The following is a 16,325-nucleotide window of genomic DNA, read 5'->3' as shown; positions in this document are numbered from 1 at the left end:
GTTGTGTCTGACTTTTTGCAACGCCATGGACTGTAGCCCACCAGGCTCCTCTGTCCATGGGATTTCCCAGGCAAGAAGACTGGAGTGGATTGCCATTTCTTCCTTCAGGGGATCTTCTCGATTCAGGGATCGTACCTGGGTCTCCTGCGTTGCAGGTGGCTTCTTGACTGTTGAGCCAGCAGGGAAGCCCTCGGTATTCCAGCCTAAAAAGCCCGGGAATCTGGCCTTGCCCTCTGAACTGAACGGAGGGCATCATCTACAGAGGCCAGAAGCGAGGGAGGGAGGTCTGCTGTCGTCACTCAGATCACTGACCTCGCTCATCCGTCTCTACTAGAAAAGGACGCAGAGAAATTCCTTAAGGGCTTACATCCTGCCCCTCCTCCCAAATGTAAATGGTTCCAGTGGGAGCCAGTGGACTAGTGGGCAGATGATCTGTTGTGGGAGAAACAGGTAAGGTCTGGATCCTACTTCTTTAAACGTTTTTGGCTGCACTGTTCACCATGTGAAATCTTAGTTCCCCAACCAGGGATTGAACCAGCACCTCCCGCATTGGAAGCACAGAGTCTTAACCACTGGACTACCAGGGAAGTCCTGGATCCCATGTCTTTGAGGGCTGTTTCATCTCGGAAACTAAGAGGAGGAAACCAAAGGCAAATGCAGGGATGCATGGACCTCCGAGGAATTCAGGGACCAGAGGAGTCTCTTCCCTTGGCCTTGAAGCTCAGCCCTAGTCAGGCCAAAGCTCAGGAGGCAAATTATCTCAATCAAGGAGTGTGGGTTTGAGGCCTGGGGTCAAATCCCAGCTCTACTACATATTCGCTGAATAATTTTTGAGAAATTTAATTTCTCTGTCTCCTTATTTTGGGGCTTTCCAGGTGGTGCTAGTGGTAAAGAACCCGCCTGCCAATGCAGGAGACATAAGAGACACAGGTTCGATCCCTGGGTCAGGAAGATCCCCTCCCCTGGAGGAGGGCATGGCAACCCACTCCAGTATTCTTGCCTGGAGAATCCCATGGACAGAGGAGCCTGGCAGGCTACAGTCCATGGAGCTGCAATGAGTCGGACATGACTGAAGTGATTCAGTATGCACACATCTCCTTATTTTAGAAATGGGAATATTAATATTAGCAATAATACCAGTAATTCTCTCAGGGTTGTTTTGAATCATTTACAGTATCTAGCATATAGGCAAAGTGTTCAATAAATTGTGACTTTTATTTTTGCTGGTAAACTTCAAGGAACTGAGCCCTGGGGCTTCTTGAGCCTCATCATTTTTTCAACCCAGTGGTCATGGAAGATTTAAAAACAAGACCAAAACAAGACAGGGTGTGGCCTGTTCCCCTAAAATCAGCCCCACCCCACCCTTTATGCTCTCTAAATCCTGCTTAGTGGTGGCCCATCTGATTCTAGAACCTATGGCCTCTGGGCTCTCCTGCATAAGGAGACAAGCAAAGAGCTGGATCATGTTCTGATTTCTCAGCAATTTCACTCAAGGCAGGCAGTGGAGGAGGGGCGGTGCAAAGTCACATTTATTTTTGCACTTAGAGAAAAGATTCTATTTTCACTGGCAAGGAGATAGGTGGAATGACAGCAGAGGAATCACAGATACCACCCCAGACACACTCTGAGAAGCCTCACATGCTTTGTGATTAGGCCACACAGGTGGGGACTAAGGAGCTTCCTGGTAAATCAGCTGGTAAAGAATCTGCCTGCAATGCAGGAGACACTGATTCAGTCCCTGGGTGGGGAAGACCCACTGGAAAAGGGATAAGCTACCCACTGCAGCATTCTTGGACTTCCCTGGTGGCTCAGCTGTAAAGAATTGTCTGCAATGAGAGAGACCTGGATTCAATCCTGGGTTGGGAAGATCCCCTGGAGAAGGGAATGGCAAGCCACACCAGTATTCTTGCCTGGAGAATTCCAAGGACTGTATAGTCCACGGGGTCGCAAAGAGTCTGACACGACTTTCACTCTAGAGGTTGGGGAAAGGTGTTGCAATCTATAGCATAGGCGGTAAGCCTGGAAGACCGGCGCTTCCAGCCCCCACTGACACAGGGCAGCTCTCAGCTCGCAGGGTGGAGTTTGGCGGGATCACTGGGAGACACTGGGTTCCCTCGCTGGACGTGGATGGTAAAGGTGGATGACAATTTACAATGCTGTGAATGAGGTTCCCACAGAGGGTGAGAAAGTTAGGTTTGATGACATTTAGTTCCCTTTCTGGGACTGAGAAACGATTTTCACTCTAGGCTTGGATCCTTGTCACCTGCAAAGACCCCTGGAGGGGGCGGTACTGAGGGCCACAAGGCTCTTTCAGCTCAGAGTGACTGGCCGCAGAGCTTTTTCCGAAATCAGGCTTGGGTGAGACAGTGATTCGGCATCTCTGGGTTGCTATTCAAAATGCACTGACCTTGGCCCCACCGTTGGAGGGTCTGCTCTAGCAGATCAAGAATAGAACCTGGGTGCCTGCAGTCCATGGGATCACTACGAGTCGGACACCACTGAGCGACTTCACTTTCACTTTTCACTTTCATGCATTGGAGAAGGAAATGGCAACCCGCTCCAGTGTTCTTGCCTGGAGAATCCCAGGGACGGGGGAGCCTGGTGGGCTGCCGTCTATGGGGTTGCGCAGAGTCGGCCACGACTGAAGTGACTTAGCAGCAGCAGCACCTTCAAAAGCCTGCTCTAAGGTGCCCCTAGCAGAGTAGTCCAAGGGTGGGAGTTGGGGGTGTCATAGATGAAGATGGCATTGGACCGGGAGGTGCTGGGGGATTTCATCACAAGAGTGCTGCGTTATTTCATCTCCTTCCAAAATGTTGAGGGACTTCCCTGGTAGCTCAGATGGTAAAGTGTCTGCCTAAAATGTGGGAGACAGGGTTCAATCCCTGGGTCGGGAAGGTCCTCTGGAGAAGGAAATGGCAACCAGTACTCTTGCCTGGAAAATCCTGTGGACGGAGGAGCCTGGTAGGCTACAATCCATGGGGTCGCAGAGAATCGGACACGACTGAGCGACTAAACTTTCCAAAATGTTGACCCCACGTGGATACCAAGCACCATACAGTCAAAGGGGCAGCAGTGGAGAAGCCTGGCTGCTGGGGGCCTGGGTGGTGGCGTGGTTTCAGCTTCTCTGGCAAGGTGGGGGCTCCCTGGGAGGAGCAGCACTCCCAGGAGGCGCTGGGGGCCCAAGGTACTGTCGTCTGTAGGACAACATAGAAGATCCCCCGACGGCGGACTTAGCAACCATCCCTTCTCGCTTTCTCACTGTACTAGGGAGGAAGTAAATTTACATGGTCCCTGTGTGTGAGGGGCTGTATTGCCAGAGTCTCCCCCAAATCCAGGGGAATCCAGTGTTCTTTCTTCCGCTGCAGAGGAGCCATGGGAGGCCCACAGGTGGGCAAAGCTGGCCTTCCATGAGTCTGATGTCATAAAAGTGTTGCAGTACCGCTGGGGGGACAACCACCCAGAAATTCACGAAAGAACAGGTGGAAGAGAAACCTACACACCTGATGTGAGTGCTCTGGATAATGCTTGGGTGTAATAAGATGAAAAAAAAATCTGAAAATGAAAAGGTATAATGAGATGTACACAACTGAAGGGAATTGTCTTAAATGGCTGATTATAATGAGATGTACATAAATTGTCAGGCTTGTAATGAAATGAAAAAAAATTCTTGCCTGATAATACTGGGTGTAATGTCTACACCTGAAATAAGTCGTCTCAGTGCACTGAGTAATGAGATGCACATAATTTTAAAGAGTGTAATGAGATGAAAAATAAATCAAACACTTGTCTTAAAATGAAAGATGTACTAAGATGCACACACCTGAAGGGCATTGTCCTAAATGGGTTTGGTTTAATGAGATGCATTTAATTTGCAAAGGGGCTAAATGAGATTGGCCCAGAGAGAGGCTGAGAAATATAAAAGTGTAAGGTACACTTGACAGTGGTATAATAAAATCTGCCTGGGGGCTTCCCTGGCCATCCAGTGGTTAAGACTTCATGCTTCCCCTGCAGGGGACTTTGATCCCTGAAGGGGGAACTGAGATTCTCAAGCTTCATGGTGCAGCAAAAAAAAAAAAAAATCTACCTGGTCTGAGGGATGAAAATAAGACACCACCATAGAAACATGGAAACATGTGAGGCTTCCCAGGTGGCTCAGTGGTTAAGAATCCGCCTGCCAATGAAGAAGATGCAAGAGATGCAGGTTCGATTCCTGGGTTGGGAAGATGCCCTGGAGAAGGAAATGGCATCCCACTCCAATATTCTTGCCTGGGACATCCCATGGACAGAGGAGCCTAGTGGGCTACAGCCCATGGGGTTGCAAAGAATCGGATGCGACTGAGCGATTGAGCACACGAGCACATAAAAACGTGTGGAGTGTGATGCCATCGGCATTCTTCCTGCCAGTCCTCTGGGACCCTTGCCCTGGGATGCTCTGCAAAGTTGAATCATCCTCTGTCCCTCATTCAATGCCAGGCACATAATAGGCATCCGTGGATGCTCACTGAATGATGAGTGGGTTCAGGGGGTTGTAGTGTGTTTAGCAGAAGGAAGTTCATGGGAGCAGCTGTAAAGCAAGGAACTTCTAAAAGGCAACTGAGAGCGATTTCCTGAGAGCGGTGTTTCTCAGTCTTCAGCATCTTGATCAGAATCTGGGAACGATCTAGTTGTGCAACCTGATCTGTGTATAGCACAAGCAACCCTGGTGGCTTTTATGCCCCAAGGCTCACGACCCCCTCTGGAGGTCAGGCAGGCAGGTAACACAGGACTGAAGGCGTCTGGTTATAAGACACAGGTACCTCTGCAATTAAAGGTGGGAGATTCTTCTCTTCCATAGGCAAATATAATTCTTCCCATTTTTTTTGTTATTTTAATGCAGAGCCCTCTTGGATTATCTTGTTTTCTCACTCTGGATGGAGCAATGGGTATAGAGATATGTTTTCCTTTTTATTTATTTTTTAATGAAAAAATTTATTATTGTTATTTTTGTGGCTGCATGTCATGTGGGATCTTAGTTCCCCGACCAGGGATGGAACATATACCCCCTGCATTGGAAGCTGAGTCTTAACCACTGGACCACCAGGGAAGCCCCGAGTTCCCTTTTTAAAGACAACTGCTCAAATATTGGAGGGAAAGGCAAAAAAAGGAAAAGGAAAAAAGAGAGGAGAAAACATAATTAGCCAGTGAGCCAACCAAAGAATGGCAGGCCAGTAACAAATGGCAGCTGACCCTCAAGCTCCGTGTTGGGAGACCGCGTGAGTGGCCAATGTCACGACCGCCTGGAGGCCACACTGTCAGGGGCTGCAGTGACTCAACTACCCTCAGCTGTGGCTGGGTGGGAATCTAGGTCCTAGGTTGCCTGTTTGCTCAATTTTTCGAGAGAAATCAGGAATCCGCATTTTATGTGCAAACTTCTGACTTAAATGTTGGCTTGCAAATTTTCCAAAACAAAGTATGGTCCAACAAAACATGACTGTAAGCTGGATTTGACCTAAGTGTCTCCTGTTTGCAACTCTAAATGATCAAGTTGGAGGTTATTGTCTAGGATATGGTCATAGCTCAGCCATTTTGAGGATACGATGAGTTCTCTTACAGTCTCAATCTTCCCCTAGAGTGTGAATTCCTTGAAGGCAAGAACTGTGTCTTCGTTGATCACAGCTGTAGTCTCAGTATCTGAAACTGCCTGGGGCAGAGTGTTGCTCAGTGCTTGAATGAATGAGTCCGTGCTGGCTGTGTTGTGACGGTCACTGCTCTCATCTGGTCACGTGCAAGGCAGCAGAGAGGTCACATGGTCCAGGAAGTTGAGCTCTGGTCAAGAACTTCCTTGGGCAGGAATCTCCAATCAGGTCATCCCTGATGGGTTTATGGGGTTGGAGCCAGAAGTCATTCTGAACATTCCCAGGGTCTGGATATCACAGCTCCATCTTGAGGATAAAGGAGATCTTCCTCATCCCCACCCCACGTTGTTCCATCTCTCTTCTTTCCACATGGACTTCGAGACATCTCTGCGGGTTGGAGAGGGTTGGGGTCTAACGCAGACAGAGGTTGCTGCCTTCTCACAACACAACCACCCACATCTCAGATGATTTAGGAGACCACTTTTTAGTTAGCCGCTTTGTATACAAGATGGCAGAACTTGAGAGAAAAACTTAGGAAGGGGTGGGAGAGGCTGGGCTCAGGCTATTACATAATTTCTCAGAAGTTTGTTTCCTAAAATGCGTTTTGTGCAATGCTAGTATGATTGATTAGCTATTGCTTGAAAAACAAAAGATAAATACATTTGGGGAACACGTTAAACAGGTTTCTTTGCTGTAGGACCTTTCAGAGGCTTTTATATACTAATTTACATTATGAAACCCCTTTAACAAAGTATAATACACAGTTCATCCTAGACTAAGCCGGCTATCTCTTAAGAGCGTGTTCCTTAACTCCAACTAAAAAATCTTAATTTATTGCCTTCAAAAAATAATTGTCACATATAGTGGAATGATAAGTAACTTTGCTCTGTATTTTCCAAGTCTCCTGTAAATGTGTTATCATACTTTCATAATTTAAAAAATTAACAAGAAAGAGGGAAAAAGTTTGTTCCTTGGAAATCACTGCTTTGAAAGTCGTCTTCCTGGCTCTCGGGGCTGAGGTTCCAGCTGTCATCTTCCCGTGACTTTGGAGGCTTTTTCTACTGCTCAGAGGTGGGGTCTCTGTGGAACTTTTCAGATGTGGCCAGGGTTTGGGTTCTGGGAGGGAAGGGACCCAGGGGACTGCTATCCACCCTTTCACCTCCAGAATCCCTCCCTTTCCCATCTTCATCCTAGCCAGAGGTGTCCACAGTTAAGCATAAGCTTGCCAGCCCTTGCCAATGGGAATGAAGAGTTCTAAACCCATGCCAGGACATCTCAGCACATGGCCCAAGTAAGGAAACCTCTAGGATGAAAGTAACAAGGCTGCCTCTCACTTAGTTGGGGAGATGAGCTGTCTCTCAAATTCTTCCTGCCCCAGAGAATACAGTGCTGAGCTCTGGGGTTCAAAGGGCAGGCTCCCCTCTGAACACAGTTCCTGGATTCAATGTGGCAGTCAAGACTGCCCATCATTCCTGATTTCTGGGACCTTTCATACGAGGGATAGGGCGAGGAGGGCATGTGAGGTTGGGGAATGGGCAGTGGTGGCACCAGCTTGGATGGAGGTGGGATAAGCAAGGGTCTTTGAGGTGCAGAGGGGACTGAGTTCTGAGCTCCCTTGCTATGACAGGAGACCGCCAGGAGAGGGCAGTGCAGAGCCTCTGCCTTTCTTGCTCTCTGTCTTAGTGAAGATACCTCTGCCGTGACTGTGCCAAACTTGGCCATCTTTCTCCCCAGACTGGCAAACTGAGGACACCCAGAAAGCCCTCTTCCTAGGTCCCTTTCATGGGTAGTCAAATGAACAAGGATTATGGTAAGGCCTCCAAATTTCCTCTGGTCCAGGGTCCCCCTAACCCTTAACCACATGAAAAGAGAATCACGCACCAGAATTATGGTAGGTAATAAGGTTTACTGAAAACTCGGCCACATTCAGTACTGGTTTGGTGGATACATCAGAAGAGGTTGCATAACATTAGGCAGGTGGAGGGGGGCTGGGAGGAGGATGTGTGGGCACATGTGTGCAAGTGTGTGGGGTGGGATGCCTGTCCAAAGTGATAAGTGGAAGGGTGTATGTGTGTGTGTGCATGTATGCATGTGTGTGTACGAACAAGAAAAATGAAGCAGAACAGGAAACATATTTGTCCCACTGCACGTTGCCAAAGTCTCACGCCAAAAAAGCTAGACTTTCTTCTACCTATGGCATCAAAAGGGAGTAAAAAAATGATTGGATCACCCAGATTATAAATAAGGTTATTTGTTTCTCAAAAATCCCTATTAAAACATTAAATATCAGCTCTTTTGGGGGAAGAAATACATTCATTTCAGGGAGACCTCAGGAAAGCCACCATCCTTTTGCTCCACCTTACAGGGCCCTGGCAGGGGGCCCTCAAGCTGAGCCCAGCAGCCAACTCACATCCTGCTACTGCCGGAGATGGCCAACACATAACTGACAAATGAAGCTGCAAGTCCATTAAATTAAATTCAATGGAAAACACACGTGTGATCAGTCCTGTGGTTCACAGCCGTAGGGGTGGGAGGGAACAGGAGGGCAGGGTGCCAATCCTGGGGGCCTGGGGGTGGATGCTGTGTGTCAGGGCAGATGGTGGGAAGACTCCTCCTCCTTGCGGAGCCCAGGTTCCTCCAGGGCCGTGGTAGGGATGGTGTGTGAAACAGTGAGGCAGGTGGGTGGGCACCTCCCCCCCACTTTGGATATTGATGGGAAGGGGGATGTAGCTAGCACCTTCTCCAACCCCTGGCTTCACACTGGGCTGGATGCTTCTTTCCAAAGTTTCTTCTGCCTTCTCGGAAGGATAGAGTGAAGAAGAAAGGATGAAGGCTGGTGGAGCCAACCCCGGGGGCAGAGGGACAGCGGCGAGGGACAGGAGGGGTGGACAGCTGCCAAGCTAACCTGGCTCCACCCTCTCCAACAGCCCGTGGAAGGCGTGGAACGTGTGGAGAGCTCCATCCCAGGGCTGCAACATCTGGCCGAAGAGACCACTGACCACCTGGGGACGGCTGTGGTTCCCCAAGGTCACCTTGATATGGCTCCCAGCCCAGGTCTTGCCATCTCCTTGTGTCCTGGAGCCAACCCAGGTGAAGGGCCTCCACTTAACCTCCTATAATTTGAGCCCACCAGCTTACCACTGATTTCCAGGAGATAGACAGAGAGAGAGAGAAGGTGGCTCTAACGGCTCTCGTCCCCCTCTACCAAGTCCATGGGCCTTGGAGGACCGAGGGGAGCCCTAGAGAATCCAGGTCCCATCTTATTCTACAGGATGTAACCCCTTGGCCCCCCTCTCCCTCCAGCCATGAGTCATGCATTCTGGTTCCCTCCTGCCTTTGAATGTCTCTCAAAGAGCTGAGGACCCTGTGGAGGTAGAGCCCAGACCCCCTTTGTCTCTTTCCTCCTGACTCGCTTCCCTGGCAGAGGTTCACTCCATGAACAGCACTGATCCATGTCCCAGCGTGGGGCTTGTAAACAACTCAAGTCCTTCAGTGGCGGGGGCACTGGGGGTGCCCTCTGTCCTCAGGGATGCGGTGAGTCCAGATCTCACTCCTGCCTCTCTGTCCAGGCTGCTCGACCGGCCCCGCCACGCTGAGTCCTCTGCAGTACTAGGGAAGTGGGGCCGGGGTTCTCGGTGAAGCTTGGTGGTTGGGAAGGAGTGGGTGTTTTCTGTGCATTTCCTCCAGCTACTGATTCCGGGAAGCCAGGGCCCAACTTCCTCTGTGCTGCCTGCCCCGTCCCCTTCCCCCCCACCCCGAAGCCCGGCTGATGACGCTCCTCTCCCGCTCGGTGACCAGTGCCACCTGGGCGGCTCAGCTACTCCAGCGAGTCACTGTGTTCCAAGCCCAGGTCGCTGACATTCGTCGTCTGCAGCTCGTCCGCCTCCTCCTCCAGCTCCTCCTCCTCCTCCTCTTCCATCTCATCCTCCTCCTCTTCTTCCGTCCCGTCCAGGGAATCGTCGTGTGCCGCCATCATAGCCTGCTGCATGGCCATGGTGGCGTTGTCTGAGGACAAGGACTGCAGGTTGTCCAGGTTGATGGACCCTACGGGAGAGAAGAAGGCCAGGGTCAGGCCCAGGAGCCCCTGTGGATGGGGTGGTGAGCGCCTATACTGGACAGTTCCCTGGTGTGGAGACTCCCGTCCATCCACCTGTCAGCCACCCCTTGCCCCATCCCAGGCAGCAGCACTCCTGGGTACCACTTCCTGCCATCTTCTGTGTAAGTGTGGCCGACACTGTTGCCTTTCGAAGAATTCTGTAAGTAGGTATTGTCATCCCCGCTCTAAAGAGGAGGAAATAGTCTCAGACAGTTGAGTCATTAGCTCAAAGGAACACAGTCAGGCATGATATTGCTGAGCTTCTCTCTCTGGTGTGTCTGGCTGAAAATCTGTTAATTTCTACTCTACCTCAAAAGACTGTGGCCCACCACACAGAAACTGGTTCAAAGCCATCTACGTGCACGTATACATGAAGGCATGCACGCACACGTGTACACCTCCACTCCACTTCCCACACAGAGCTGCTTCACATGCCACGCTATAAAATGCCTGGCTCATGGCTCGTTGAATTATTCATTGTGCACCAGGCGACCGGCAGTTAGAAAAGTGTATACGGAGGATGTGATGGAGAAGCTGGGAAAACAAAACTCTTCCTGGCCTCCGTTCACAAGCCAGCCGCCTGCCTCGGTATTTATAGATGGCCCTGGCTCCTGGGGGACTGTGAAGATACTTTGGGTGGGTGTGGGGGTGAGGAGGGGGGCTCTGCTGAGCAGCCATTGACTCAGATGCCCACCAGTGGACTCCCACTCATCCTGGTGAGATTGCTTTTGACTTGTTAAAATATATACCAAAAAATCCCCTTCTTTCAGGCTTATGTACATCCTTTGGCAGGGATCAGGAGAGTTAACTATTGCGACAGAGCTGACGCTGTCACTCAAGTGAGTAGACGTTCAATCCTTGACTCTGCACAGCCGCACTCGTAGGAACTTCAGGAGCCCCTCTTCCATCCCCCCACCCCAGGCTCTAGAGTACCCTCAGCCCCAGGTCTTACCATCAGGGTTTGTCCCTGGGGCACCGCCCTGTTGCTGCAGCACCCCTGCAGCGATGGAATTGGGCCAAAATCTTTGGGTGGGCCGGTGCTGCGACTTGATTTTCTTGGCTTTGGGGGCAGGGTCGGGGTTGCTGGCATCAAGCATAGGCTGCAGGATGCGTCTTCGGGCATTGATGAACCTGCCCCGGGGTCAGATGGAGACAGGTTAGCCACCACTGGGGGGCGGGCATGTGTGTGCGCAGGTGTGAGCATATGTGTATGTACACGTGACAGGTGCAGATGTGTGCAAGTGCACACACACGTATGCATGCATGTGTGTGAGCATGCATGGGCGCACATGCGTACGCACACGTGTGCAGGTGTGAGCATATTTGTGCACGTGCAGGTCTGTGTACATGGCTGTGTACATGTGAGCTTGTGTGTGCACACGTGTATGTATGCATATGTGAGCAGGTGTGCAGGTGTACCCACATGTGCAGAGAGCACTAAGCTGCTTCTGGACTCCCACCAGCTGGTCCTCGAATGGAGCAGACTGGGGGTCTGGTCCAGGGTACGAAAGCACAGCAGTGATGAGCCCTGGGCACCGAGGAGCTTATGCGTTCACCAGGGGCTTGGGGACCACAAGTTGGGATGAACATGTGAGAAGGCCTGGGAATCTGCTCCAGACCCCTCAGGACTGAACAGTGAAGGAAGAGCTCCTTAGTCAAAAGCACTAACCTCTGACCTCTCTCTGGGGGGCCAAGAGTCCACTCCCACCCACCAGACCTTGCCCTCTGAGATTCCCGTGACACGCTGGCCAGCCACAGAGGAGGGAGCACGGGAGCCCTGTGGGTCAGGCCTGTTGCCTCCTCCCTCCTTCCGGCTCCCAGCTCTGCAGAATGTTTTAGCTTGAGCTCTGTTTGTTTACACAGGTGGTGAGCGGAGCAGATAACCCCTGGGGGCCTGGGGGCCTGAGATGCAGCCACCCTGTGTGTCTATTCGTTTTCCGTGATGTTCTTGACACAGCTTCCCAGCAGAGGGCGCTGAGAAGCTGCAGATGAAGCTATAGGTGTGGATTTCAGCTTTCTGTTTCCAGCCAACATGGGAGGGCTGACACGGTGGCTGGGCGCAGACTGAAGTGAGCTGGGCACTCCCAGCTTTTCCCCTGCTGTGCATCCCCCTGCCGAGCAAGTGGCCCCTGGGTCTGAGAGCCTCTGGGCAGGCAATGCTAACTCACCAGTTATTCACTTGCAAGAGGGTGAGGTTTGTCTGGGCTGCGATCTGCCTCTTCTCATCCTCCGTGGGGTAGGGGTGCTGAAATGAGAGGTGAAGAGCTAGTGAGGGGTGGGCACATGGTGACCTGGTCCCGCTAGAGACCATGCCTACGACACAGGCAGCGTCCCGGGCAGGCAGCCTCAGTGGTTTGGAAGCCCAAACAGGGGAAAGTTAACGTTTGTTCCCCAGAAAGAATGGACTGCTGGCCTCGAGGGAGGCTGCTCTGTGCCTAAGGAGGGCCACCCACCCTCGGCCCAGCCCCCCTTTGGTGGGGACCCAAGTGGTCTCCCAGGAGCCGGTGCAGTCCAACAGCGGTCGCTCCCACAGCACCGTCACATCCTCCAGCCCACATCCTCCCCACAGCGGGCAGGTCAAGCATGATCCGCATTAGGATTTACAGTGGCCTCCAAAGCCCAGGGGACTCTCAGAAGGTGGTAAATGGGGTGAATGAATCCGTTTAATTTACACTAACTGACATTTACTGAGTATCTACTCTGTGTGCAGATTCATGTAGGCACCCTAGGAGACAAGATAAATATAAGGGCAACTACAACTTGTATAATATTTTACAGCCTGTGAAATGCTTTCATGCATCAACTTCACTTAATAAAAGCACCTCACTAAAACTCAGTAAGGGGCAGCTTAGGGGTTGTTCTTCCCACTTTACAGATGAGGAAACTGAAGAACCATCTCCATTGTCCCCCAGAGGGTGGCAGCAGCTTGGAACTCAGTTCTCCTGACTGTGGCCCAGGAGCCCCCATCACCATGCACTGCCACTTTGTGACATGGAGTCAGTGTCGTTGGAGGGGGCGAGTGAGGACGCGGGCCAGGGCCTTCAGTCCCTGCACTGATTCCATGCTTGTCTGTCTCTCAACCTGTGCTTCATGAGGGCAAAGACCAGCTCGTATTAATTCATCTTATTAATGTATTCCCAGCGCCCTCCACATGTACCTAATGCACAAATGATGTCATGATGTCAGTGACATTCAATAACACCCAGTGAAAGGAAGCAGACACAAGGCAGTAGATGCTGGGATTTGGGTGACGAGCACCAGAGAAGCTTGGAAAGAGCAGTGGGGGTGTTGGCCAGAACATTGGGAAGGCTGTACAGGTCACATTAAAGACTGGGAAATTTGGGGGTGGCAGTGGGTTAGGGTGGTGAGCCCCATGATGACCAGTTCTGTGTGTCTTTGTGTCTTTCTCAGGCCTCTGCATGCCACCTGGTACCTGGCAGGCTGGCAATAGGTGTGATGAGAATGGGTTGGAGCCTTGCCCGGGCAGCTAGGGGAGGTTTGGCGGCTCTTAGGGTAGAGGGCCCAGCTGTCCTCAGGTTGAAAACATCCCCTTATTGAGGTGGTATGAGATACTGGAGCTTGGGCCTTCCAAAGTCCTGAAGACCAGGACTCAGATTTTTGCTCTGTCATGACAACCGGTGAGATCTCCGGAGCATCGCTTTACCCTACATCAAAAAGTCATGTCATGATTAAACGAAATTGTACTCGTAAAGTGCTCAAGAGATGGCTCTTCATAATATTATTGGATGATGCTGGCAAGGTGCTTAAAGCTGTCTGAGGGATGAGCTTGAGATCAACAGCCTCGGTGGAACGTTCATTATCAGTGACAAAGGAAAGCAACCTCTTCAGTGGCCTCAGCGTCCCCCGGCTGAAGCAGTCGGGATCGTGTGTTGTTTTAATTCACACCTCTGACCCTGCCTGCCACACCAGGGCAGCTGGGGCTTGTGAGCCACATAATATTAAGATTCTAACAAGAAGGAAAGCGCAGCGGTGTCTCAGGAGCCAATTCCATCTAAAAGGGGAGGAGCAGAGGGAGGTGGGACGAGGCTGTAGCCCTCAGTGGCAGAGGAGGAGGGGCTCTGTGTCTTCTGACCCCCTCTGTGGAGGGGTGATGGCTGAGCCCTCCTCCCCTGCCCATGGAGTTTCAATCTCCATGGCCCTCATTAGAAGCCGAGCAGCCTCCGTGTCATTCATGGCAGCTGGTCTGAGGATACAGTAAAAACAGAGCAACGTTTTGGCCTCTCTGGGTCCTACTAGCTCCTTCACATCTTCACGCCTTTGCACATGCTGTCCCCCTGCTGGAATACTCCATCTCCCACCTTTCTACTGCGTGCGTTTCTGAGCTTCTGCAAAAGACCTCTCCCAGGTCAAGTCCTTTGTGAGGTCTCTCCCAGCTCCCTGGGGCAAGTCAGTCACTGCGGCCCTTGAATAACTGCCTTCAGCCCACTCTCTGGTGACAGATCTCTCCCCTATCCTGGGAGTTGCTCAGGCAGGGACCCTGTCTTATCAGACACCGCATATCCAGTGTCCAGACCAGTAGCAGGTGGCGTGGATATTCAGTGTTTGTGTATGAGACAGATGAGAGAACCAGCACGGGAAGGAGCTGGGTGACTTGGTCCCCGAGCCTTGCCAACCATGCTGGCACATCAGCCACAAAACTCAGGGAAGCCGCTACGGCCCAAGTGAGAGACACCCGCCCATGGAGCCCACAGTTTAGAGGGAAAGGCTTCAGCCAAAGAAGACAGCCTCTATTAAAGAGGACTGTGTAGGGGACTTCCCTGGTGGTGCAGAGGATAAGAATCTGCCTGCCAACGCAGGGGCATGGGTTCGATCCCTAGCCTGGGAAGATCCCACATGCCACAGAGCAGCTAAGCCCAGGGGCCACAGCTACTGAGCCTGAGCTCGAGAGCCTGAGTGCTGCAGCTCCTTAAGCCCATGCTCCACAACGAGAAGCCACCACAATGAGAAGCCGTGCACTGCAGCAAAGAGCAGCCCCCACTCGCTGCAACTAGAGAAAGCCCACCGCAGCAATGAAGGCCCAGGGCAACCGAAAAGAAAAAGATGCGTAGTGTGTTTCAGTGCACACTGGGTGGCCGGAGCAGTCAGAGGAGCCTTCTCCAGGGAGGTGGGCTTCAGCTGGACTTTGAAGAATGGCCAAGCCATCTTAGTAATGGAGGGCACGGGCTTTCCAGGCAGGGGCTTTGCACTAGGACTTATTGTCAGAGGCAAATTTCTTCCACGGTTAAGATCTCCAGAGAAGGAAATCCTTCAGCCTCCCGCAGATAGAGTTTGCTGTCTCTAAGGAGCCTTCCAGTGCAGGCCTCCATTCTGAGTGGATGTCATAAATCCACAGATTAAGTTAATGGGAAGGGATGAGAGGCGGGGTCCCCCAAACTGGCTGGTTATTCTCTTACAAATACAGACACAAAACCCTGATCCTCCTTCAGTGCAAGCCCCCCCCCCCTCTCCATGGCTCCTGGGATGGGCATCTCAGGAAGCATGCGGTGGAGGCGGGGGAGGTTGGGGGTGGTGGTGGTGAGTGCAGGGTTTGGCATGGCCTTGGGGACAGGTGTGTTGCCAGAACATTCCTGGCACCCCATCTGAGTGCTCGTGGGAGCAGTCCAGCTTGTCCATGCCTCAGACCAGCTGATTCCTGAGGACAGAGTCAAAATAGCCCCTGGACAGCCCTTGATTTGGTCAGCACTACTTTTAGCACCATCGGAAAGGCTGGGGGCCAGGGGCAGCGAGAGGAATCCAGTGTGATGGCGGTGAGCTCTCGGGCTCAGCTCATTATTTGGATGAACTTCTCCTCCGTAGCCAGGAGGGAAGGGTGAAGACAGAGGGCCTCTAGAAGAGACACAGATGGACCAGCAATGACAGCTCCTTTCAGGCAGGCAGGGAGCCCCTGTGACCGGGCAGGGCTGTCTGCTGGTTAAGAGCATGGCCTCTGCAGAGGTCACTCACTCCAGTATTCTTGCCCTGGAGACCCCATGGACAGAGGAGCCTGGGCTCACAAAGATTTGGACACAACTGAGCGACTACACTGCCACCTGTACCATCTTTGCAGAGGTCAAGTCCTGCATCCACCACTTAAGCAGACACAGGACCTTGGCAAAGTATTGTTTCACAGCTGCCATCTTCGGTTTCTGGGCTTAAGATGGAAATACCAAGACGGGGCCTACTCCTTGGACTTTGAGGATGATTGAATGAGAACATGCTGTGCTAACTCACTCTGGACCAACAGTGACACCTGCCAGACTTCACCGTTCAGTTGAATATTCAGTCTCTGGGGAAGGGAACTGCCGGATTTAAGCTGAAGAGGCATTTCATGATACCACAGTTGCCATCAGGAAGTTCCTCTGACATCTAACCCAACTCTTTGCTGACACCTCCCTTTGGCCCCCATGACTCAAGTCTCATCTGGGCTAAAGTGAAGCTGAAGGCATCTTTCGGTTTGAACTACGGGTTTCCCCTTACGGTCCTGGGTCTGAAAGCAGCTCAACCAGGCTGGTACATGGGCCCTTGGCCACTTCTTTCACTCAAAGCCCACCCAATAGGGAGCACCCACCTCCTCACCCAGGCAGATAAGCAGGAGGCCAGCCAGATCCCCGAGG

At 51.8% G+C, this 16,325-nt stretch overlaps 1 protein-coding gene across 3 annotated transcripts in view; it reads right to left on the bottom strand.

Annotated features, from left to right (window-relative positions):
- Positions 1–7,501: 7,501 nt before the first annotated feature.
- PKNOX2 (PBX/knotted 1 homeobox 2) overlaps positions 7,502–16,325 on the bottom strand; it is a 296,941-nt gene continuing 288,117 nt past the window's right edge. For all 3 annotated transcript variants that reach the window (XM_069566572.1, XM_069566574.1, XM_069566573.1), the window contains 3 exons: positions 11,880–11,956; positions 10,664–10,842; positions 7,502–9,659 (listed from right to left, as the gene is read on the bottom strand). In XM_069566572.1, coding sequence (XP_069422673.1) covers positions 9,433–9,659; positions 10,664–10,842; positions 11,880–11,956 — 483 coding nt within the window. In that variant the 3' untranslated portion in view covers positions 7,502–9,432. The remainder of the gene's footprint in view (positions 9,660–10,663; positions 10,843–11,879; positions 11,957–16,325) is intronic.

Source organism: Ovis canadensis, chromosome 21 (assembly GCF_042477335.2).
Source record: "Ovis canadensis isolate MfBH-ARS-UI-01 breed Bighorn chromosome 21, ARS-UI_OviCan_v2, whole genome shotgun sequence".
NCBI lineage: Eukaryota > Metazoa > Chordata > Mammalia > Artiodactyla > Bovidae > Ovis > Ovis canadensis.
This window is presented reverse-complemented; position numbering and strand designations above follow the sequence as displayed.